Raw genomic sequence first — 25,902 nt, forward strand, 5'->3', positions numbered from 1 at the left:
TGTTTAGTGGTGTTTCGTTCATGAATAATCTATTAAGTGAATACATTTTTCTCTTTCACTTCCAATGACTCCCTTCACTGAACAAGGGGGGCTTGTTGTCATATGATGATTCACGAATGTGTAAAAATGACTAATAACCGTACACAAAGCAATGACATAGGACATTATTGAATGTTACACATAAAAACAGTCACTTGTTTCTTTCCTGAATGAATCAGTATTTTATTTATGCGTTTTGGCCATTCATTTACACGACAACGGCGTTTTGGTGGCCTGAAAACACTCTGAAACAGGAAATACGTCACCTCCACTTGTGTTTTACTAACGTCTAAACCTACCCCAACCCTAAACCTACCCTTACAATAATGCAAATACGGTAATTAAATGACGCAATATTGATTTGTGTTTTATTAACGTCTACACCTACCCCAGCCCTAAACCTACCCTTACAATAATGCGGCCATAGCTGTAGCTAGCTCCACTAGTGGAAGCAGGGGCGTAGTTTGCTGGGGAGGATCGGGGGGAGGTAACCCAATATTTCAACATGAAAATCACAGTAGATCTATACTAACATATGTATAATTCATTTATTTTGTAACAATAATTTTGTTTCTAATCGAATATGAGTTTGTCATAATAAATTAATCAAAAAATAACCGATTGGTAGCGCCCAACCAATGCGCGTTGCACTTTCACCAAAACAATGCGAATGCCACTCGCCGAGTGGAGCTCTAATGTTTGAATGGAGAGTACGGGCAGCACCAAAAAATGAAGAGAACTGTTGCCGTCTGTTTTGCTACTTCATTTTTCAATAGTTATAAGTGACAAAAGTATTCACATCGTTGTTTTTTTTCTTCCTTAATTAATCTGACTTTTGAACGAATTGGCTTGAATGAACGATTTAAGTAGCTCACTCATTAAAACGTCAAATCGCTGCCACCTACTGGCGGTTTCAATATTTAACAATTTCTTTCTTTTTAGAATCACTCCGTTATGTTAGAATTTGATGAATGGTTACAGATAAATTCCATAAAGTTATGATTGATAGATAGAGAAGAAATAAATTATCCAATAACGCTACACATGAATTTTTTATTAAAAAAAATAATAACAGGCAGTATACCAACGCTCAACCCCCCCAATGTTGAAACCAAATCTACGCCCTTGAGTGGAGGTGACGTATTTCTGCCCTTGAGTAGAGCTCCACTCGCCCCCTCGGGCTGCAGCCAGCCCCTATTGCATTTTCACAAATTCGTATGAATGGGGATCGTTTTGACAACGGTGTCGTCTGAACGCGGAAAATAAAAAACTGGAAAAACTTCTCTGTTTTAATCATATCGTTATTGTGTAAACGTAACCTTATAAATAGAGGCTGCATTCGAAATCAGATATTTCCCTATATAGTAGGCGAAAAACAGTATGTGACAAAAGAAGTATGTCTGAATTCCCAGTACTCAAGTAGGCAAGAGGCAGAGATTCTGAAGTGTGCATAATATGATGATGCACTCTACTATCCCATGAGGCCAAGGGAGAAGATTTGTGAATGGCAGTGAAGCGACGCAACTGTCACTGGTAGGTCAAATTATAATGACAACATGGTGAATGTAGTACATCCGAATTACATTCTACACACATTCATACTAGGCCTATATAACATACTTTTTTTTAGCAGTCGTAAAGTAATTATTCAAAATAAGTACCTACTCAAGAGAGATGCGATTTCAGATGCAACCAGAGTCAAAAAGTCACTCAAAGGATCTGAATGAACCTCGAAATCAGATTCAGTTTGACTCACTGGAATGAATCAGAATCCCCACCATTACATATTTTTCTCCTGTAAACAGTGAATTGTCTCCTGTTGCAAAATTACACAATGTTCATCAATAGCTGCGTTTCAAATGCAGGAACTTTCCCCAGGAACTAGGGGAACTAAGGGGGGTACTCGGTGTGTTTCGACTGCAGGAACCAGGCTCTTAATGAAGTTCCGGGTAAAAAGTTCCCCCCTCAGAAAGTCCCTGCTCCAGAGGTAGTAGTTTTTCAAAGTTTATTTTCATTATTAAACACTTGCAGTCTGTATAATTCATAAACACAACTTCATTATTTATAAATCTCTCCAACAGTGTGTAATGTTAGCTTTAGCCACGGAGCGCTATCAAACTCATTCAGAATCAAATGTAAACATAAATAAGTATAAGTAAATAAGTATAAATACCATACTTACACGATTAGACATGTTGCATGATGAACACTTTGTAAAGATCCATTTTGAGGGTTATATTAGCTGTGTGAACTTTGTTTATGCACTGTTTAAGGCAAGCACGAGCTCTGTGGGCGGGGAGAGTGAGCATTTAAAGGGGCCGCAGCCTAAATCGGCTCATAGTTAATGATGCCCCAAAAAAAATTAATAAAAAAAAATCTATGGGGTATTTTGAGCTGAAACTTCACAGACACATTCACGGGACACCTTAGACTTATATTACATCTTTTAAAAAGATGTTCTATGGCACATTTAAAAAATAAGACAGATGGACCGACGACAAGGTTCAAGCTTTATTAAGCTTATATGCAGAGGAAGAAATCCAGCTGAAACTGGAAAGTTGCGCAGAGTCCTACATCACCAGACTTAATCTTCACCTTTAGACCACGTCTTAATCTTTAGACCGTGATGGAAAGTTCCTGGGACAAATTGTTCCAGGTATTTTGTGGAAAAGCAGCTAATGCTGCTGACTGTGTGAGTGGATGTGTTCCATTGAAATTTTGAGTTGAAGTTGGATGATACAACAATCATACTGTCCTATCAAACTCAGAACAAAGGAAGCTTTCAGAGAAATGACGAGAGGCAGGTTACAACACCAGAAGAGCTGCAGGTCTTAGAAATAGAGAAACAGCCCAGATGTCAACACTCACTACAGCACTTCACAGATCACAAATCTCTGAGTGGCTAGAAGGAAGACACTTTTGAAACCAGTTATATATCATGCCTGGAGTTTGAGAATGTCTCAAACTTTTGAAGCCAAATTTGTGGACTGATGAGACTAAAATTGAGCTCTTTGGCCTGAGAGTGAAGCGTTATATTTGGAACAAACCAAATCCTCCTCAAAGTATCATGCTGTGGAGTTGATTTTCACCAGTATAGGAGAACCTGTTTCAGTTAGTCTAGGGAGAAGATTGATTTTCCATCAGGACAATGACACCAAGCACACTACAAAAAGGATTAAAAAGGTTTGCGTACTGGAATTGCTGCAGTTAGAGACAGGCTTGAATCCAATCGAAAATATTTGGTGTGACTCGACAATTGCTGTCCACCGACGCTTACGCCTAATCTAGCAGAACAAATTTGCATTGAAGAATGGGTAAAAAATTCCAAATGTAAATGTGTGACGCTCAAACAGTCAGACTCAAGAAGATCCACGGCTGTTTTAGACTATGTACAAAGAATTAACTGGGAGTGGAAAGGTACTTTTGTAAGCGAGTAATATGTTTTTCATTTCAAAGAAATAAATGTTTTGGTCCGTAAATGTGTTGTTGAGGGAGGAAATTTACAGATTGGAAACACAATGGGGAAGAATATTCTGTCAAGACATTGTATTTTTTTATATTTTTTAAACATTTGTTTTATAATCTTGCACTTACACCCCCAGCCACCCCCCCCCCACCCCCCCCCCCCAACAAACACACACACACACACACACACATTTCAACACACTGCAGCCGTTTCATGTGTGCTTCTTTGCAACAGGAAGATTCATAAGCACAAGAAGTGAGAAAGCAAATTGACAGCAAGTAACTTCCTTCCTGCTTGTTATTGGTGTCAAAACTGAATTCACTGTAGTCTATCATGACTGTGAAGGAGAGGCTATAGTGTTACTGCAGATGTTAAAAAGGGCGGTTAAGGCTTAATCTCCAATACAAAAATATTAGCATAATTTAAACATGATTTTAAAAAAACATTTTGTTAAGCCCTCGGGATATCAAAGGTAAATCATTAAAGGACACGCTTTTAACTTGCATGGTAATTTGCAAGAGAACTGTGACTACATTTATAATATTAATTAAATATTATTATGAAAGTCTATTGAATGCTTCAGAAGAAGATTTACATAATGACTCAGGTATGACGAGTCTACAATAATGAGATAATGAGAAGCAAGGAAAAGGTTTTGCTGTGGTTAAATAGGCATGTTTGACAAAGTTGATAAGCTATTTATGCATTGACAAATCAGGTTCACAAGTTCACCTCAACCCCGTCATGTAATGTAAAGGTGTGTGATGATAAGGACAATGGATCTGATGTGTCACATTATATTTATATTTCTTTATTTATTAGTCTATTAGTGAATATATGCAGTTAATAAGAACACTGGGATTTGATGAATGTCGCTTGAATACGATTTTATATATATATTTTTTTATTTATTAGTGAATCTGCTCAGCTACAATAAGAACACTGTGATCAGATGCGTGTCACTTTGCTCTTTCGAAATTCATTTTCTTTATTTTTATTTATTTTTTATTTACCGTAACTATTTTTAAACATTTCTAATTTTATTTTTGTGAATTTATTTATTTGTTTGTTTGTGAATCCATGCAGCTACAATAAGAACATTGTAATTTGATAAATGTTGTTTGACTACTCTTTAATTAGATTTTTCTTTATTATTATTTTTAAATTAACTTAGAGAATCTATTTACAGTAGGTACACTGTGATTTGATGAATGTCACTTGTCAAATTATTAAAATGTTTTTATTTATTTTCATTTATTTACATTATTTTTTAAATTAGAGAATCTATGCTGCCAAAAAAAAAAGACCCAAATGTCACTAGACTACTCTTTTTATATAGTTTGATATTTCACTTATTTATTTATTTACTTATTAATAATCTGAATATATGCATATATAATAAGGACACTGGGATTTGATGAATGTGGCTTACTCTTTCTTTTTTTAATTATTAAATTATTTTTTAAATTATTAAATGTTTAATTATTTTACTTTTTAAAAAAGTTTTTTTTTATTAGAGAACATGCAGCACTGCAGGACACTGGGATTTGATTAATGTCATTGGCATACTTCTTAAACTGTTTTAATTTTTAATTATTTTCAATTTATTTTTTATTATTATTATTATTATTATTATTATTATTTTAAATAAGACAATCTATGCAGCTATAACACATAATACTGAAATATGATGAATGTCACTGGTTACTACTTAAAATTGCTTTCATTTTTTATTATTTTAGGCTCGGTTTCACAGGGCTTAGCCTAAACCAGGATTAGACCTCAGTTCAATTAGGACATTTAAGTTGCTTTTATAAAAATACACTAGAAAATAACATTACTGGTGTGAATCTTGAGAAAAAACAATGGCACTGAGATATTTTAAGATATGTCAGTCCAAGTTGCTTTCAGTTGAAACAGCTCAAACATGCATTTTAGTCTAGGACTAGCTTAAGCCTTGTCTGTGAAACCGGGAGGTAAAAGATCTCAGTGAAAGCCTACAACAGGGTTCTCTAAACTTGGTCCTGGAGGGCCAGTGACCTGCAGAGTTTAGCTCCAACCCCAATTGACCCTTCGCCAGGAGTTTGATTGACAGGTGATCTAACCAATCATAACGGAAAATCTTAGCGATTTTGTCGCTAGATTTAGTGACTTCCCCGCCTTGAGACTTTTTTTTTTTTTTTTAAATAGCGACTTCTTGGACAAACTTTATCTAGATTCCATGACTCACCCACTGATCTATATTTATATTAATATAGATCAGAGGACTCCATGACGTCATCTAGTGACATTTAGTGACCAGTTTTATCTGCTTTCAACTGAAAGCAAGTGTCAACACTGAAGTAGGAGTAGATTAACATCAGTGGACTTAAACTTGAAAAATGCGGTGTACTGACGTCTTTCTGTGGTTGAAACAACATTCCTTCTGATGTTCATTCATGTTTATTTGATGCAATAAATTATTAGGAAGAGATGCTCGGCTCAGATGTATGTATTTTTGGTTCAGAAATTTGAAATTTGAGACTTTGTTTCATATCAAAAGTAACCTACTTTGTCTTGTCTGTCGACACGTTGCAGTGTCCTACAGTATCCATGGCCTAATATTATACTTTCATAGTCCAAACCAATAGAGCTGTTCAGTCATGAGGTAAATGCGTTGGCCAGCTCGGGAGGTTGCCATGAGTTCCCTCTAGAATTTCTAACATTATTTCTATTCTGGGATTTAACATGACAAACCGAAAACAACTTGAAACCTTAACTATACACAGAAGAGCTGAAGGGACTAGGCAGAAACCTGTACTCACAGCACAAAGAGCAGTGTCACTGAGTCAGATCACATTCAAAACATCACAGACTAAGTGCTCATTAGGGGGCCGTTGTCTCAAGCTGGCAATAGTGTTGGCTTTCCAATGATTCACAAAGACTGTCTTGTTGCCTTTGTGGGCAGCCATTACTCACTCACAGTATGGCAGTTGTAATTACTTCCCTGTTTCCCAGCATCTTGTGTTTACTCAGAGTGGACCTGTGGCAGTGCGATTGGGTGCAAATCATAAAACACCCTTACCTCCTCTAACAAAACACGTCATCTATGGCGTATCTCAAAGGCACAGCAATTGTTTAAGTCACACTGAGTTTTTGACCCTTCAGATTGCCCATGCATTTCAGGTTTGACCACCTGATGTTTTCCCATGAGGTCAAAGTCCAGTTTGGACGTAACAATTCAACATCGCACAAATCTCACAACTGAATGGCTTACTGCTACGAACTACTGCCTGTGGCATTTTTTTATTACTGAGTGTTGAAGCCGAGATGTGGCATTTTATGTCTTGTTCTTTGCTCTATTTATTTAGCCCAGTCTTAGCAAACTGTTGCTTTCAGCTTCTTTACTACAGCCTCACATCATCGATTCAATTCACACACTCAGAAAAAATTGTATTAAACTTTACAAGTGGGAGGACAATTAGAAGGTAAGCCAACTTTGGCAGCCTTGCAAATGAAAGTCATGGAGAGTTTGCAGGGTATTGAAGAGGCTCAGGATTAAAGCATTTGCTGAATATTAAAACACTACATCAAATGATTTCTATCAGATTTTTAAAAACAAGCTCTTGTTTACACTTACAGCCTTCCATCTCCACCATATTACCGGTAAGTGGCCTCTGGCAATAAAAAAAAGTCCAAAAATATAAACAGATGGAAAAATGTGACCTGTATAATAATGTCAAAGGGAAAATAAATGTTCATTTACTTCAAATGCACCATACTGACCTCACTAAATAGCTAGTGAGGTCATGTGTAATTAGAAAAACACGAATAACTGAGACAGAAGGTAAATAGATGGATTTAGTCATTGTTTACTTGCGGCAATTTCATCTGTGCCAAAACTTTTAGAAAGCAAGGTCCACATATGATGATTTATGGCTATTTTGCAACTCACAGAGAGCCTGATTATACATTATAAAGAACAGCTTATAACTTGAGAGCCATTTGAAAAACAATACCATCTGACTTGAAATATTTAATAACTGATTGCGAAATTTTCTAACATAATTTGTCATTATAATATGCAATGTCATGAATCTCACGAAGCCCCAAAATTAAGAAAGTAAATATGAAGAATTTGGGAACATTATGATGTTTTGCATTGTGACATTATTTTTAATTCAGCAATTCTCACCACAATTCAGCCTGCTTTACTTTTAAGCTCCATTATTTTCATTTAAATTTTATTTGAATAAAATCAACATAAAGGATCGTTTTATCACATTACGCTAATATGAGTCTGTCAAAGAATGCATTTTTGCACCACACCAGTGAGAATTTGAGGAGAAAATGTGCTTAATTGGCACGAAAACAATGCATCACAATATGTCACAAAGCAAGACATCTTATCCAATAAAGCTCGCAAACCTGTGCTAATTTAGAGACACTACAGATGATTCATTTAGCCATTCACAGTGCAGCACGGCCTAGTGCTTTACTGTTAAAGAAAAAAAATATATTAATAAGACATTTTTATTAAAACGTCAAATTCTTCAAGTGACATCCTTCCGCTAGAAGATATAGTCCCTGACATGACAGAACATCTATGGGAACGGCGCAGTGATATGATGAAGAGCACCGTATCACTGGTGCGCTGTACTGACAGATCACAATCTGTGCTCTTAAAACAGTTCTTTAAGGAAAAAAAATAACTTCTCATACATTTCTTTGCTCTGGATGGGTTTCATGAGAATCACGCATATGTTATTTTGGGATAAATTTCTCTAGGCTACCTGTTGCATGTCAATGAACGTTCGCTTCACTTCCGCTATTGCTTAAATGATGCGCCAATTCCTGTATAACAGCCGCTTTACCGATCTGATCATTTCTCCTCTTTTCCATGATCAAATCCTCCAAACTCTGAAACTCCAGCAGATGAAACTGTTTGTCAGGCAAGAGGAGCTTTAATCTGTACGGCTGTTTTCCTATCCGTATCTCCACTCCCATCTTGAACTCCCGTTTACCGAATTTGCACCAAGCGGCGAAACACTCCGAATTTCTCCAACTTAATTCTCTGTCTTTCGCGCCCACCTGCTCCATAGCGTTCTGCACCACCATGTCAGGACTCAGGGGTTTGAATTTGTACAGCTCATTTACAATCCTGCCCCTCCTGCCCTGACTAGCATCGGTCAGAAAACTGTTCTTGACCTCCGCCCGGTGCAGGTGCACCACCTGGAAGTCCCCGACGTACACAGCCCAGTGCGGGTATTGGCCGGCGGACACGAACTCCAGAAGGTCTCCGGGCTTGCATTTGTTCAATAAATTCTCCGGGCTAAACGTCTCCAGTTCCCTAGTGTTACTCTTCTCATAAATGCACTCGTCTCGGTGGTAAACCGCGCAGTCCAGCTCGTTGTAGTGCTTCTCTTCCTCCTTCTGCTCCGTTCCATCGACATGCTGATGATGATTATCATCCAGTTCGTCGTCGTCGGTCGCGAAAATGTACGAGACCCCGATCCGCGGGCCGTCTTCCTCCGTGTCCAGTCCGTTAGGGTCGGTCGTGGGAACTTCGGCGTAACTTAGGTGTGACAGTTTGTCAACCTGGTTGCCCATATATGCCACTTCAGCAGCGGACAGATGGAGTGAAATGAGCTCCACCTGTTACGAGCAGAGAGAGATGGACATCTGGAAGTAGATTCGCTGCGATGCTCCGTCTGCGCAGAGCTAGAGCTGCATTTGCTAGTTCCGCGCGCATCACAATTACAGACCAAAATAAAGTACTTTATATAAGAAGAGTTGCGTGTTATTGTTTGGTAGCCTATAACATCCAGTGTGTACATCCAATGATTCGTGTTGTTGTTGTTCCACGCAGTTAGTTAGTTACTTAGCAGTCCTGTCACACCTGATGTTTCCAAGCAGAAAGTTCTTCAAAGCTTCATTGAAAAATGAATAAAAACGTATCGGTATCCGAATAGGGAAAGGCAAACACGTTCTTCGCGTCCTTACAGCAGTGTAAAGAGGTTTGTTGTCTCTTGTGCAGCGAATATCAAAATGTTCCCGATGTTTTAGACTGCGTGTTGCTCGGGTCCATCAGAAATACGAACTAACAGGCAGAGCTGAAGAAAAAAAAACAGCCACAGTCACACTTACACGCGCTTCCTCATTTAAAGAGACATTACTGGAAAAGCATAACACAATTAAAAGACACCATCAAGAACCATCATTAATCTGATAAAACAGCTTCATTTGTGCTCTTGTAGGCTACTGAATATCGGGACCCACCGAAACTAACTGCTGTCTTAAACACATACAAACATAGCAGGCTATTAACTTATGTAACATGAAATAATGTAGGCTGCTTAAAGGGTTAGTTCACCCAAAAATGAAAAAAATTACTCACCCTCATGTCGTTCTACTCGTTCATCTTCAGAACACAAATTAAGACATTGTAGATGAAATCCGATGGCTAGTGAGGGCTCTGTTGAGAGCAATTCAAACTCTCAAGGTCCATAAATGTATTAAAACATATTTAAATCAGTTCATGTGAATTCAGTGGTTATATCTTAATATTATAAAGCGACACGAATACTTTTTGTGCGCCAAACAAAACAAAATAAAGACTTTTTTTTAACAATATCTATATGGGCCGATTTCAAAACACTGCTTCGGAGCTTTACGAATCGAATCAGTGAATCGGAACGCCAAAGTCACGTGATTTCAGCAGTTTAGCCGTTTAATAGGAGATCCGAATCACTGATTCGAAGCAAAAGATTCATAAAGCTCAGAAGCTTCATGAAGCAGTGTTTTGAAATCGGCCCATATAGATATTGTTGAAAAGTTTGTTTTGTTTTTTGGCGCACAAAAATGTTATAATATTAAGATAGAACCACTGAACTCACAAACTGTTTCAATTTTGGTACCTTTATGGACCTTGAGAGTTTGAATGGCTTTGTTCTCAATGTAAGCAAGTGGAGCCATTGAATTTCATCAACAATATCTTAATTTGTGTTCTGAAGATGAACGAAGGTCTTACGGGTGTAGAACAACATGAGGGTGAGTGACATTGAATGAATTTTATGAATTGTATGAATTTTATAGTGAGCCTAACAACAGTCTTTTCAACTGTTAATAAAAGTATTTAACCTCTTTTCAAATAAGTGACAAATTACATCAAGATACAGTTATTAATGTGGATAGTGCCAGTTTCGTTTTTCATGCACTGCTTAGAAACATGACAGGCTAGACTGAAGTAGATGGTTATATTCCTTTTGTATTCTGTATTTCTCTGTGTAAAACTTTCATAGGCTGCAAGCACATCTACAGTAAAAATGGATAGCCACCTGCTGTGTCAAATTTCCTCGCATACACACATTTCTTGAAATATTGAAAGTTTATGACTTCAGTTACTGACCTAGTTTTAAAGAGAGGGTCTCCAGATAAAACCAATTTCAATTCTTAAGCTACAAGAAGATTAATTATAAAATTAATGACAAAGTAAAACTATTACATACACTGGCCTTGCAAGTACTGTAGGATGGAAAATACAGAACTGCTCAACACAAATTGTTGACAGGCATCATCAGATGCTTTTTTTTTCTTCTTTTCTTCTTGCTATGATGATATGCTCCATTTCATGGCCTCACTGCCCCCTGGTGACACCCGGAATTTGTGTTGCTATAGTAATTACAGTCACCAGGGAGCCGGCCTGCCTGTAGCCGAGCCATCAACAACCTGAAGAAAACAGCTTTCTAAATGACAAACCGCATGCTAACACTTGGAATGGGTGTTTTTGTAACATATTTATTAGTACTTTCATATACTTTTTACATATTCATTTGTTATGACATATATTTTGGAGAATGGGATGGGCGTGAGAGGGGAAATGTAACTTCTGCACCCATTTAATTACAAGAGCATGTTCACAGTCCCATCAAGTACACTACAACAAAGAGTTCCTAAAATGCAGGGTGACTTTATAAAACTATCGGTTATTGTTTTCCCTAACACTGTGACAGGGTCAGGCACAGGGCCGGTGTTGTTTTGGATCATATCGATGCAGGAAGGAATGGACAGGGGAAATAAAGAGATGAGAGAATGGCGCACAATACACACAACGACTCTATACACTCATCATGCAGCACCAAGATCTCTAATCAGTCTTCATCATCATACACCACTATAAGGTTTGATTGGGAAAACACTGGCAGCACCCTCAGTCATGGCATGAGGGAAAAGGTCAGGCCACTGAGGAAGAATTTAATGCTGGATAACTGCATATTCGCACAATAAACTCTAAATCTATACTGATATTCAACACATCTAGGTACTGATGGATATTTGATGACCTTGTTGTCATTAATTGCAGGTTTGTGTGCCCGAGCAAGACTAAATCGAATTGTTAGCCCAAATGGGAAAGTGTTCAAACTGGCCTATTGGAATAAATGCATTTGGTGATACAGCAGTCTACCGGGCACAAAGCAAATAAGGCAGCAAGAAAGTAAAATAATAGTAAAAATCAACATAAAACAAGTTGGTCTTTGGTCTCGGTGAAGCAGAAACGCTTCTCTGCCAAGCAGAATTGAGAGACAAGGTTTCGAGCTGGAATATGACTCAACAACCGAATAGAGGTCTTGATTTACAAAAAAAAAACAAAAACAAAAAAACAAGAATAAACCTGAAAATCATCCACAAGCTTTGTGCAAAAAGTAAACCTCAACTTCATGTTTTCAAACTCTTAGTCAAGTAGTTTTTGAGATTTTGTGCAGTGATATCATGCATCAGGTCACAAAACATGACAATACGAGTAGGGTGACTTTTTCCAACCTCTGGATTGGTCCTATGTTTTCCAAGCAAAGTCTATATACACATTAAAAGGTCAATATAGGATCATTTGTAAATAGCTTTTCTATTTCGTAACTGTGTGACGTTGAGTAAATGAGGCGTGTGACTGAAACCGTTGGGATTTTAGAGTTACTCTGGACGCTCGCATCCAGATGTGACGGGTGGCGGCAGCGCTTGATGGCTGTGTGTGATTGAGTGCCACAGGTAACATGGTAACTCATGACATAAGTGAGTGGAGTATGGTGTGGAACTGAACAGGGTTATTTTGAGGGTGGTATTTTATGTGGGCTGATCTCTCTGTGGGGCAGAGATGTGTAGGGAGGGCGGCGCCCGACCGCTCCATTCCTTCAGCTCGCCGTCCTTGAAGAGCAGGTTGATCGCAGGGAGGGGGACGCCAGACTCTGCCGGGGGCTGACTCAGGGGACCCGAGACCCCACTGTCAGGGTCCGCGGGCTGTTTTCCGTCCTGTGAGGGATGGTGAAAAATAGTAAACTCACCACACATACAAAGAACATCTGACAGTGAAAAAATACCTGGAGTCTCACACTTCTTGCCCATTTTTATAGAGATTGCACTCTCATAGAGCAATTTCTAGCTGATGAAATATTTTACAGCAGAGCATACCCTGCTAAAAAAAAATCCAGCATAAAGCATCAGACCTGAATGATACCAGCTCCATAAACCAGTGGACTAGCATAGAAAAAGCTGTTTTCAAGCAAAACTGAGCAGATGTAGTTGGTCTACCAGCACTCCAGCTTCCAATGCTGGATATTTCAGCAGAGTAACTAGAATAATTTATATTCACTATAGAAATTTCATGACTGAATTGAATGACAGTTCCTGTTGAAGACTGTTATTTTAACTTCCAAGTTTTTCCATGATTGTGTTAGGGGCCATTCACACAGAACGTGTCTTTGCGTCTAAAAACGCGGCGCTCAGGAGTGGTTTTTAAAAAAAGCGCAGCGTAGAACGCGAGGGTCTCGAGACGGGCTTTTAAAACGTGAGGCAATAGAGTGCCCCAGGGATGACGCGTTTTTGTAGGCCAACCCGGAAGTTAGCAGCTCACGGGTTCCCTCGACTGAAAGCCTATTCATTTTTCCCATAGACTTTTGGAAAATCGCAGAAAATAAGCTCTGTGTTTAACAAAGGGTTATGACACTTACATGTTTTGTCTATCAAGATAATCTTTACAAGTTAACACAACATTTATACATTTTGAAGCCTAAATAAAGTCGTCAGATATAAAAAGCTAACAGTAGGCTATAAACGGACTACAGCACACCATGGTCGCGGATCAACGTCGTCACCAAGCTTCCTCAAACTTTATTTAGAAAACAACTTTATTTAAAAACATGCTCGCTGATTATGATCTGTGCTGTTATGAATACTTATCCACTTTTTCATGAGAAATGCTGTCATGATGACGTCTATAGTTCCCGCCAAAGGAAGTAGTCCCTTTTAGGAATTTGTTAGCAACCGCCGATTTTAAGACACAGTAAAAGTTTAAAAAAATCACAAGTGGGTTATAACTGGTGTGTTTTATGTCATAGATCAAAACGTGAAAGTATTTAGAGGCTTTGTTAACCACAGACCTTATTTCAGGCGATTTAGCAAAAACCCATTCAAAAAACCCATAGACTTTACGGCGTTGGAACCGGAAGTCCTAAAATGCTAACTCGCTTCCGGGTTTTGCCTACAACAACGCTACAACAACGTGTCATCCCTCAAACTAAGCTTGATGACGTCAGCAACCTGTCTGACAGATGTAAATCTTCTAGTAGCTGTGCGTGCAAACTGCCATCGTTAATCTTGCAGAGACGGCGAGCTTGAGCGGGGAGTTCTTTGGCGTGAGTGAGCAGGAGTAAGTATTCTGATTAATTATTTTGTATAGTATTTTAAAATGTAACGCCAGTATGCTTCTCTCTTGACGTCTCCCCGATTATCTGCGAGCTTCTCCTCATGTCTATACGGTAATTTCTCTACTATGCGACAGAGTCGAGTGGTTATGATGCAATCGTTAGCTTATTTTTACAAAAACTGTTTCTACGGGGCCATAATGTAACATAGAAGGTAATGGAGCCCTTTATACATTGTCGTGTATGTTTGGAAATAAATAATGGACAAATGGAGTCTTTAAACGCCTCAGATGTAAAGTTATTCACTGTCAAAGTGACGCCAAAATGAATGGGAGTCAATGGGGATGCTAACGCAAGTGAAGTTCTGCTACAAGATGGCAGCACGCGGCCGACTTCAACTTCCGGTCGACTTCCTTGGGCACTGCTGTAAATGGACTATATGCACGGGTTACTTCCTGGTTGTCGTTAAGCCAGCTCGAGCACTTCCGGTGAACTGTTAGCTGTTCATTCTGTAGTCGTTGTACATCGACACAAAACCATCTATGGTTGACTTTTTAATGTTGTATTTATATTTTAATGTAGTCATCACATTTACCTAATTTGCCAATAAACCAGTTTTATTGATTGCAATAAAGACGAAGCTATTGGGACTGTTTAAAAATGCAGTGTCTGTAATTAGACACGCACACACATTTTTTCCCAGCACTTCAAATGTTATTTTTAATGTGATGACCACAAACATTATTTGTTCATCCTTCTGAGATTGTCCCCACTGTAAAACCGAACGTTTAAAAATATAGGAAATTTAACATTTGATAGAAAACACTTATCTAAAAATAAAAAAGACAGTAATTAGCATTTTAACCACCAGATGGCGGCAAAGTAGCATTTATTTGCGCACATATCAGCCATTTCCTCTAAACGTTTTTCACTTCGTTTTTGACTTAATATTAAACATTATAAAATAACTAGGTTTAAAATACATTTTGTCAATGTGAAGTATGAAATACTCACAAAATCTTATGAAAAACAATAACTTTTATTGTGAATTACACAGAAAGCGAGCACCGTGCTCTCCCTTTGTAATCAAAGCAGCTGTCAGTCAGTGCAGTGCAAGATCAATGTTTTCAGCACACTTGTGAAAACACACATTTATTCAATTAATCTAACTAAAGTGCACAATAAATATTTAATTTTTGAAGCTTTTTTTCCACATAAAAGTGTGAAAACTAATGGTCGAATTGAATTTAGCCGAGGAGGAACATTGAGGTACGTCTTTATTTATTTATTTTTTATGCTGTCTTGCGTTTGAATAACTAAATTAATGCTATGCCACACTATTTAAGTGATTATATTCTGATTATAAACTAAGTATTACACTACTGATGCTCAACCAGTGCTCAACACACCAGCAAATGACATCTCACCGGAAGTTTTCGAGCTGGCTTATATTAATGCGGAAGTTCTAAAGAACGCTCCGTGCATATAGTCCATAGAAGCTCGCAACGCTTGCCCCGCCTCCGAGTTCTTCTGATTGGTCCACTGTTTTGGAACTGACATTGATGAGCGGCGCTGCGTGTAAAAGTTGAAATTCTTTTAACTTGACACGGCGTCTTAAAAACGCGGCGCTCATGTGAGAGGCGCTGCAAAAGACGCAAAAGACGCGAGAGAAGCACGTGTTTACATAGAAAAACAATGGGAAAGTAGCGCATTGGAATAGAAAAAAGCGTTCTGTGTGAACGGCCCCTTTTAAGGCCCATTCACACCAAGAACGATAATTATAAAGAACGAAGATAACGATAAAGAAATAGTTCTAAAAATCATTCTAAATATATATAGCACTGTCCACACCACAGCTATAATGATAACGATATAGAGAAACAATATCATTGGGATCACTTTCAGAAGTGTTTCCAGCTGTTGAACGATAAAACACTGACAGTCAATCAGAATCCATTCTAATTGAAGGGTTTGCGCATTTAAAATGGCAGATGAATTGCGGAGAAGTTAATCCTCGAGGTATAAAAAAACCCCACCACGGACAAAGTCAAACCCACCTTTCAATGATACTTTCATTTTATGTTGTTTTCCATATATCCATTTTCTTTACCTCAAATATCCATTTCAACAACATTGTCTTGCTTCCTTTGAAATTGCAGTGAAAAATTGTTTTTTTATTCCATTATATTGACTTCGTCAGCTAAATTCACTGCAAGCCCTACTTGGTTAGATTAGATTGATTACACTACTAACGTTAGCTATTCTCTCGAAATATAGTATGCAGAGGACATCTGGTAGTTAAAGCTGTGTAAATGCAACAAGAACAGCAACATGTTGTACACCGCAGCGCGTGAGTTTAGAATAAACAGGTTATCGTTCGTTGGTGTGGACACAAATATAGTTATCATTATAGTTATCATTCTTGGTGTGAATAGGCTTAATATGAATGAAATCTTTGAAATAAGACATTAGCACTGCTACTGTGAACTAAATCCACATTATATTAGGAACAATAATAAAATAAAATCAGTGAAGATTTACCTGGAATGAATGAACAAAACTGAGAACCTTTAATGCCAGTTTTCGACTGGAATGTAGTAGCTCTTGAAGACTGCAAAAGAAACAGAGTATGTTCCTTATTCTGTAGTCCAACGTTATCATATCTGTAGTAATTAAGGCTGCCAAAACTAACAGGATTAAATATGCTTAATGCTGCTCATTTTTTTCTTAACACAGTTCATGCATTTTTTCAATATGACATTGTTCAAGCAGAACAAAAAAAAGCACAGGTCAATCGCAGACTGTCACAGAGACCAGGTGTGATTTCTCACACCACCTATTTTGGTGTTATCTGTCAGTGTAGCTGGGACGATAATCAAAAAAAGGTAGAAATGACAATTAAACATGGCAAAGGTGATTTTTTTTTTTCTTCTGGAATACACACATTGAACTAGTATTCCAAAAAATCATGTTTATTTTATAGCATGTTATACTTAGCATGTTTAATTATAATCGAAGCTCAACAAACCGTCATTTGTACTAACATGAATGAGAAGATTATACAATATACAAAATATACAATGTGCAGCTGTACAGTGCAATAACTATATTTGTATAGTTATCATACATTAAACAAATATTTAAATCATTATAATATATACATTTCCATGGATAAAGGGATACTGCTGGGATCGGGAAAGTAATGGGCTAGATTCAAATGTGCTTAGCCAGAAATGTTTGCAGACATGCAAACACAGTATTTTTAAACACCTTTATTCACAGTAAAAAAAGAAAAAAGATTTGGTTGTCACCTGTCTTTGCTGCAAAGTTTGTGGGAGACGATCCTCTGACACACTTTGCGGTTTAGCTCAGAGCTAAAAAGAGGCATCCCAAAACAAAGCTCCAGAGGAACCCATTCATCCTCACTGGACGATCCTGGGAGAGTGAGCAAACATGATTTTCAAAGCACCTCATATTGATTAGCATTACCCTCTAATACTCTCAGCTCAGTTTAACAAATTCTGGTATGCTGAAATGCATTCCGCATGTTTTCTCCCAAAAAAAAAAAAAAAAAAAAATCTGCAGTTCTGGCTATCAGTCAAAGAACACCTACCTTCTGTTCCCTGTTTCTTGCTGCAATCTCCGTTATTCTCCTCTGTAACCAACTCGAAAGATTCATTGCTTCCACTGGCATCAAGCACTCCGCTAAGATCAGGGTCTCCTGTGAGGAAAACAAAGAGAGTGAATCTCATTGAGACCCTGAAAGTAGCTTTTAAGTTTCACTCTGATTTGTGATGCAATCAAACATGTGGACTGCAATTAAAACATTAATTGAATTAGAGACCTGCTCTAATAAAACACACTGGTGAGAGCTTGAACCGGTTTTTCTCATTCTAATCTAATTGCAGCACTTATCAATACAGCCCGGAGTGGCTAATGATCAGGGGGTCGTCCTTATCAGACCTTTCAGAGATTGGACAGTGTGGATTCAGAAGAGGCTCTTAGACCCACCGTCGGCGTCACTGGGTCGTCTGCGATGTCTGTTGTTGTGGTTGAGCATGGTGATGTAGCCACACTGGTGCTCCAGATCCACTTTGTCCCGCAGGATCTTAAGGGCTTTGTGCGCACACATATTGGAATATGAGAACTCTGGGAGAGGCAACACAAATCAGAGCGGCCAGTTAGAAAGGCTGGGCTAAAATGAGGCAGAAAGACATAGAGGCCCTAAACACAAAATATCATACTTTTTGTAGGTTTAACTAATGGCATTTAGACATTTGTGTATCCAAATACTGTTTCAGGCCACTGTATGCATAGAAAATAGAGATTTTACCTGCTTTAAGGTCTTCGTCATCAAATGGGAAGGGGACGTGGACAGTCTCACCATGTCCGTGCATTCCATGACCCTGAACAGAGTGATACATTTTGGTATAACTTAGAAATGAGAAATGTTATATAGTACTTAGGTATATGAATATGTAACTCTTGGGTGTTCAGGGTGTCCTTCCATTACCTGAATGAGCACAGCTGAGTGGGTGAGGGCATCATTCAACATTGTTAGCACATTGGATGTTGGGACAACCCCGGGGTCATGACCCCATGATGTAATAAGCAGCCGATCATAGGCCTGCGTAACATGCCAAATGAAAATGTAAGCATTATTTCACTTTAAAAGATGTACGTATTTTTGTTTTTACTTGGAATTACATTTATATAAAATAATATAAAATGTCTTTAAATGTACAGTCCACACTATCTTTCTTTTTTTTAAAGAAATTATTACTTTTATTCAGCAAGGAAACATTTAATTAATCAAAAGTGACAGTGAAGACATCTATACAAAGGTTCTTTCAAATAAATGCATTTTTTTCAATTTTCTATTTGTCAAAGAATCCTAAAAAATATAAAATTTTCCACATAAACATTAATGAGTTTTTAATTGCATTAAAATATCAAATAAATGTATTTAAATATTTAAAAGGAATGCTGAATGTAATTTTATTTTTATTAAATTAGAACGCACAATAAAATACAAAAAAAAAAAAAAAAGAAAAAGGAAAGAAATATTTGAATACTGAGACTGACCTGGAAAATATCTGGCAGCTTTCGGAGTCTGGAGCCCTTGGACAGCAGCAGTGAAGGAGGGCCTTGACCAGTGACAGAATACAAATACAGCTTGAACCAGATGGAGCTGACCTCAGGTATGGCTGGACCGATGTGCTGAAAGAAACACATCAGACAAAATAAAGATATTTTAACATACATGGCCAACATTCAAGCAACAGCTCCTAGTGACAAAACATGTAATGCAAAGTGAAGTCATTCCAAATGCACACCGTAACTTATCCCCCAGGACAAATACTGACCTTATTTGCGCTTTTCAAAATGAAAGACATCCAAACAGCAAAGAAAATTATGGAAATGTAGACATGTAGTCAGTGGGTAGTGTTTTATACAACGTGCAACTTTTGTAAAGAAACCCAGAGGCAAAGAAAGACCTATTTAGCTTGAATCATACTCTCAAGAGGACAGGGATCTGACTGCTCACTGAGCACAGTCTTGTAAGTCCCAGTGATCGCACATCCTTCTCTACGGGTCTGACTACAGTCTCCTGGGTGAGCTGGGGCTACCTGAGGCGTGCAGCTGCTGATTGGCCGGATCTCGTTGCTGAGTGGCGCCATGGAAACTAACAGTTTGTAGTTCTTGTTCAAAACACGGCTGCAGGTGGCAGGGTCCAATCCCAGCAGGCTCTCACAGCGGAGGAGGTCCAGAGGCAGGCCTGATGAGATACGCAAACATGCATTAGTGCCAACCAGAATGTGTGAACATGCATGTACTTGTACCACTCCATAATTGAAAGAAAATTTAATTCAATAATGATCATACAGTGATACAGTTTAAATAAGGACAATGATAATGATTACCTGTCAGAATAAAACTACAAGCCAGTAATGAATCTTGTTCGAATTTCAATAAAATATTTGCTGATGTTTGACAGAAAACGTACAGATCAAGGTTGGGAAATATACATATAATTTTTAGCTTTTATATATTACATTTGACATACTCAATATGTATACTACATTTGATATACATGTATTTGCCTTTGCTATGAAATTACTTAAAAAGCGATTCACTTTTCTAATTTTAGAATTTTTATTAAAATTAAGAAAGAGAAATTATTAGTTTGTCAAAAGCCAATGTTGCAAATGTTAATGGCAAGAAATAAAAAAAGAGAGAGCAAAATGCAGAATTTTAACTAAATGAACAAAAGGAAAAATTATTTTTTAATCATTTTATTTATCTGCAATAGTTATTTAGTTCACCCAAAAATGAAAATTCTGTCATTAATTACTCAACCTCATGTCGTTCCAAATCTGTAAGACATTCATTCATCTTCGGAACATAAATTAAGATATTTTTGATGAAGTCTGAGAGGTTTCTGTCGCTCCATAGAGATCCAACGCAACTACCATTTTCAAGTTCCAGAAAGGTAGGAAAGATATCATAAAAGTAATCCATGCGATACCAGTGGTTTAACCTCAATTTTATGAAGCGACACAGGTGCTTTGTTTGCGCAAAAAAAAGCATAATTTACCACTTTACTTATGAAAAAATTGATCTGTATTGACGGTGAATGTGGTGGTTGCGTGGACTGTCAATGGAGGGACAGAAACCTCTCAGACTTCATCAAAAAGATCTTAATTTGTGTTCTAAAGATGAATGAAGGTCTTATGGATGTGAAACGACATGAGGGTGAGTAATTAATGACAGAAATTTCATTTTTGGGTGAACTAACCCTTCAATTGTGATGTAAATGATTTCTTGAACAATTTAGAATGCCTGATTCATGGAAATTATCTCTTTTTTGTCAGTGACAGTATAATATTTAATACATGATTATTTCATTTATCACCTGGGTTTAGCACATTCAAGCCCTCAGATACTGAGCCATACCTATATTTGGTACATCAGGGCCCTGATCAGGCGTGAGATCTTTGTTGTAGCGCAGAAAAAGTATTGTGTTCCTGAGGGTCAGCGCATGGTCAAAATATCTCTGAGCCTCTCCTTCAGCGGTGCTCTCCACCTTATAACATAAAAGCATCCTTATCAACCTCAACAACACAAAGAAAGTCATTACATGTTTGTGAGTGTGAGAACATGTGCAAACAAGAAAAGAATAACTAAAGGTTGAAGAGATATTAAGGGAGAGATGCAATAGCCTTTATGCTTTTGTGTGTGCAAGAGATGTGACAGCAGTGCCAAAGTGAAAAATCTGAGTGTGTGTGTTGCATAATCAGCCCCTGGCGGTGGCCCCTTTCTATTTCAATACAAGCACAGAGACGGAGATTGTCTGTCCACTGTGTGTCCCTCAGCCTCTTTTGTGTCCTATAATAAGGGTATTACCTTCTCCAATTCCATTAGAAAACTGTCCAGGGTCTCATCAGACAATTTCCCCACCTCAAACATCGTCACGGCGTGGCTCTTCAAGTTCTGAGATGAAAAGAACCACATGACATCCCGGTATTTAAAGATGAAATACAAAAAATCTTTGATAATTGTTAAATCTTAGACAATTTTAAATGTGCTTGTGTATGAATGCTCCTCTAAGTTAACTAAATCAGCGGTTCTCAAACGGTTTAGCTTCAGGGTCAAGCTTTTAAACTGGAGTTCAAGTGGTGACATAACAGTACTAAAATTGTTTAGTGTACAAAATTGAATTTCGATGGTTTCACGCTCTCGGCAGGCAATAATTCACCACACTAAACACATTGCGGAGGACACAAATTGTGTTTTGCCCTTGTTGCAAGTAAACTAATATTTAACGTATTCTGGGTGTTTTTCTTTATCTTGAGTAGTTTTGTTCATGGTTTTGGAGGATAAAGGGCAAGACACACAACCTATACATATTGGCATATAATATATATCAGAAATACTCAAATCTGTGAGTGAGACACTAACGGGAGAGAGATTGCCCATCATGAGGAAGGCGGTGAGGGTGGAGTCAAACAGGAAGGCGATCCTCTTAGTCGGGGCCGCTGGAATACTTAAACTGCTCACACTTGCCGTGTCTGGAGGATAGAGAAAAATCACAGTCATTTAATCCACATTATTATGATTTATGTACTGATTGGAGCCAGACTAATGTTTAATAATACACTGCAGTAGAGTGAGTTAGTGTCTAATGGATGAGTAGAAAGCCGTTTATAATTTAATGTATGCTGTTGTGCTCTCACCCTGGTCCTCTAGGCTGGTGGTGTCTGTATCAGTGGCTGAGGAACCTGCCTCCATCACTGGACTGCCACCCTCCCATGATAGCAGCATCTTTTGGGGGTCCATAGTGCCTCTGTCAAGTTGACACATGAGACAAACATTCTCATGTTAAAACACAATAAACACCAGACTAAAAGGACGCTTGTCACATTAGAACAAGATTTTTTTTTTTTCAGCTAGTAAAAAAAAATTCTGTCCCACTTTATATTAAGTGGCCTTAACTACTATGTACTTACATTTAAATGAATCATTTGATGCACTTATTGTGTACATACATGTTTTTACATTGTACTTATATTTTAAAAACACCTGCATATAATTACATCTGTAATTAATTTATGTAATTACATTTATAATTACACCTTACCCCTACCCTTAAACCTACCCATACCACCAAACCTGTCCCTAACCTTACCCGTATCCCACCTCAAAAGCAGCAAAAGTGTTTTGCAATTCAATATGAACTCAATAAGTACATTGTAGTTATTTTTTGATGTAAGTACATACCTGTAGTACTTAAGGCCACTTAATATAAAGTGGGACCAAAAATTCAATTTGTGATTAGGACTGGGTATCAATACAGATTTCCTGATTCAATTTGACTCTGAATCACAAGATTTCAAGATTTCAAAACAATTTGTTAGTGTAAATTTTGTGTAAAAATGTCAGGAGAGTTTTACAAATGACCTAACTGTATAACATCAAAAACTATAGAATAACACAAGACGTGTCACTCATATTGTTTTGAATGGGAAAAAGTGCAACGCGCAATATGGCGAAATAAGTCCCGCCTTCTAAGTAAGAGCCAATCGCCAATTGGTAAAGTCATCACGTCACTGCAGCGACCGTTAGAAGCTCCGGTTCCTATAGAAACAGTCAGCGCCTCCAAAATGAGACACAAGAGATGCACACTTGGGACTGCGGATGAGCTTGATCAAGCCAGAAAAATACTTTTTTTTTGTCATGATTCGACAGTTCGACAGACAGATTTTGTCAGATTTCAACAGTGATTTCAAATATGAAATTTAATCGAAAGCTTGGCAAACAGCTTTTGAGAATTTGATGTTTCCTCATTCAAAGAGACAGGAGCTGCACATGCATACACGAGAGACATTTCAAAGATGGCCACCGAGTAAAATGTCATGTCTTAATGATAACATGCATTGTGACTGTCACACTACAGATTTTCAAATATTTAAGCCATTACAGATTGTGATACAAAGCTAACACAACACAATAATACAGCGAAGGAGATTTCACTATGAATAATCAAATGCTTTCCTTCATGGGAAATTAATAAAAATAAATAAATAAATAAATAAATTTTTGTATTATTATTATTATTATGCATTAATTGTTAAGTATGCATTATTATTTATACTATTGCATTATTAAAAATAATTATTAAAAGTATTATTTAACTATCTTTTTATTTATTTTATTATATTCTTTTTTTATTACGAATTCGTTTAAAATTATTTTTAAAAAATAAATAGCATTATGAATAATTATTATAAATAAAAAATAAAAATATACAAATTAACAAATAATTTTATAAATACATAAATAAAATGATGAATAGAGGTATGATAGAGGCAGAAAATGCATCTGTGTGAAGTAATGCATTTCACAGACATCTAGACAAATTATGCATCAACTCTAAAAATGCATCAAAAGACCTTAAAATCTTTGGATTTTAATAATCGATTTTCATTTTCATTCATTGGAAGGAATTAATCGCAAAATGGATATTTTTAACCAGCCCTTTTTGATCATATTATCCAAAGATATGGCCACCTGTGTAGCCCACCAATAATAATAGGGCAATGGCCACTAAGACCAACCATACAGATAAAATCTCTGTATGTGTGAATGGTCCATTTGGCTGAGTTTGAGGTTTCCACAACAGTTTTGTTTGTTTTCAGGCATGAGCCAGCACTAAAAGCCTATTCATCAGTGTCAGGTATGTCTTCTCATACTTGAGTCTATTGACCGAAGGGGCACTCTTCCATGAGAGGTGCAGCTGGTCCGGGCTGATCACCTGACCCTTTTTGATAGCGAACCCCAGGCGACAATACATGGACACTGCATTCTGGAAAACAACAGAGAAAAGTCCAATATTCATTCAGCATTCATCCACAAACCAACTATGATTACAGACTATAATTGCATGTTAACACCATTATGAGCAATTCGTTCAGTCTCTGAATTGTGTTTGGAAAACATCCACACATCTTCATGAATAACCCATAGCAATATCAGAAACAGCTTACTAATAATAAACATTATCAAAGCAGCATCCTGCCAAAACACAATTTCCATCTGCCCTTTTCACCTGACAACAAGAAACATAAAATCTGTTGCATCCGGCTCATTTTGCGGCTAGGTCAACCAAGCTAAGGTTATGAATACATATTCCCTTATTTTTCTAAAGGTTATTCTCTACATGGCTATAAGCACAACTCAGAATGGTTCTAGGTGAAGTGGAACAGAAAAGAAAATTGCAGTACTGTCACATATGAAGATAACACTATTGGGTCTGAGAAAGACTGAATGGTGCTGGAGAAAGTAGGTCAGGATTTGGGCTCCATACAGCCAGATAATATATTCCCTCATTGTGCTATAAATTATGATAAGAATGAGAATTTGAATATCACTGCACTCTATTTTTAGATGTGTTGATTAGAATTCTTACTCTACAATGGAATTATTGAATATTTTTATTTTATGTGAAAGTATTCGTTATTCATTTAAAGTCATAATTCATAATTCAAGAGCAGAATGAAATTCTGTGTAAATCATTAAAGAATAACATTCATAAAACCATTCTTACTTAAACTGAAGCATTGACTGCTTTTATGATTTACGATTTACACTCAAAAAATTTGTTCATGTTTCATAAATGAGGTCCAATATTCAAGCTTTTCCAATTAAGGTATTTGTCTTCAGGCACATCCCTGCCAAAAGGGACCATGTTTGCCACGTAAACACTGACAGCAATGGATCTATCCAATCATACTCTATGTCATCATCATTTACTAAATGAATAGGTTTTCAGTAATAGGATGACTGCAGGAAACGTTTCATTCTATTGTCTTAGCAAAATGTCAAAGAGATAATGAAAATGAATACTACCTATCCTGTGTAAAAATAAATTCATTGGTAAAGATCGTGTCCTTTGAGTCACGTCAGTGCTGGCTTTTCTAATAAGGAGTTATGGGTTTTCATGACGGATCGGATCTCATGAATAAGCTTGTTTTCCACTCTGCCAGATACTGAAATGGGGCTGAACAGCTACAAAGGAAATGTGTGATCACAATAGTTCAGTCTTCATTCTCCTCAGTCTGCATCATACATTCAAAGAAGGACTCATTTCACAAGCCATCAAAAGGCCAAAGGATTTGGAAAAGTGCCTTTCGGGGTTTTTTTTGTTTGTTTGTATTTTTTTTT

The 25,902-nt window shown here is 37.3% G+C and overlaps 2 protein-coding genes across 2 annotated transcripts in view; both read right to left on the bottom strand.

The window, feature by feature from the left end:
• Window positions 1-6,888: 6,888 nt before the first annotated feature.
• lratd2a (LRAT domain containing 2a) lies at window positions 6,889-9,600 on the bottom strand. The gene has a single exon (XM_067411419.1). The coding sequence runs from the start codon at window positions 9,092-9,094 to the stop codon at window positions 8,288-8,290; it is 807 nt and encodes a 268-aa protein (XP_067267520.1). The 5' UTR covers window positions 9,095-9,600; the 3' UTR covers window positions 6,889-8,287.
• Window positions 9,601-11,261: 1,661 nt separating this feature from the next.
• fam91a1 (family with sequence similarity 91 member A1) overlaps window positions 11,262-25,902 on the bottom strand; it is a 32,317-nt gene continuing 17,676 nt past the window's right edge. The window contains exons 11-24 of the mRNA XM_067411394.1: window positions 24,432-24,544; window positions 22,416-22,525; window positions 22,141-22,250; window positions 21,586-21,672; window positions 21,136-21,265; window positions 19,809-19,957; window positions 19,264-19,398; window positions 18,692-18,805; window positions 18,512-18,584; window positions 18,190-18,327; window positions 17,792-17,899; window positions 17,490-17,613; window positions 16,720-16,789; window positions 11,262-12,787 (exon numbers count right to left, since the gene is read on the bottom strand). Of these exons, the coding sequence (XP_067267495.1) occupies window positions 12,602-12,787; window positions 16,720-16,789; window positions 17,490-17,613; window positions 17,792-17,899; window positions 18,190-18,327; window positions 18,512-18,584; window positions 18,692-18,805; window positions 19,264-19,398; window positions 19,809-19,957; window positions 21,136-21,265; window positions 21,586-21,672; window positions 22,141-22,250; window positions 22,416-22,525; window positions 24,432-24,544 (1,647 nt within the window). The 3' untranslated portion in view covers window positions 11,262-12,601. The remainder of the gene's footprint in view (window positions 12,788-16,719; window positions 16,790-17,489; window positions 17,614-17,791; window positions 17,900-18,189; window positions 18,328-18,511; window positions 18,585-18,691; window positions 18,806-19,263; window positions 19,399-19,808; window positions 19,958-21,135; window positions 21,266-21,585; window positions 21,673-22,140; window positions 22,251-22,415; window positions 22,526-24,431; window positions 24,545-25,902) is intronic.

The sequence above is a fragment of the Chanodichthys erythropterus genome, chromosome 15 (genome assembly GCF_024489055.1).
Source record: "Chanodichthys erythropterus isolate Z2021 chromosome 15, ASM2448905v1, whole genome shotgun sequence".
Lineage (NCBI taxonomy): Eukaryota > Metazoa > Chordata > Actinopteri > Cypriniformes > Xenocyprididae > Chanodichthys > Chanodichthys erythropterus.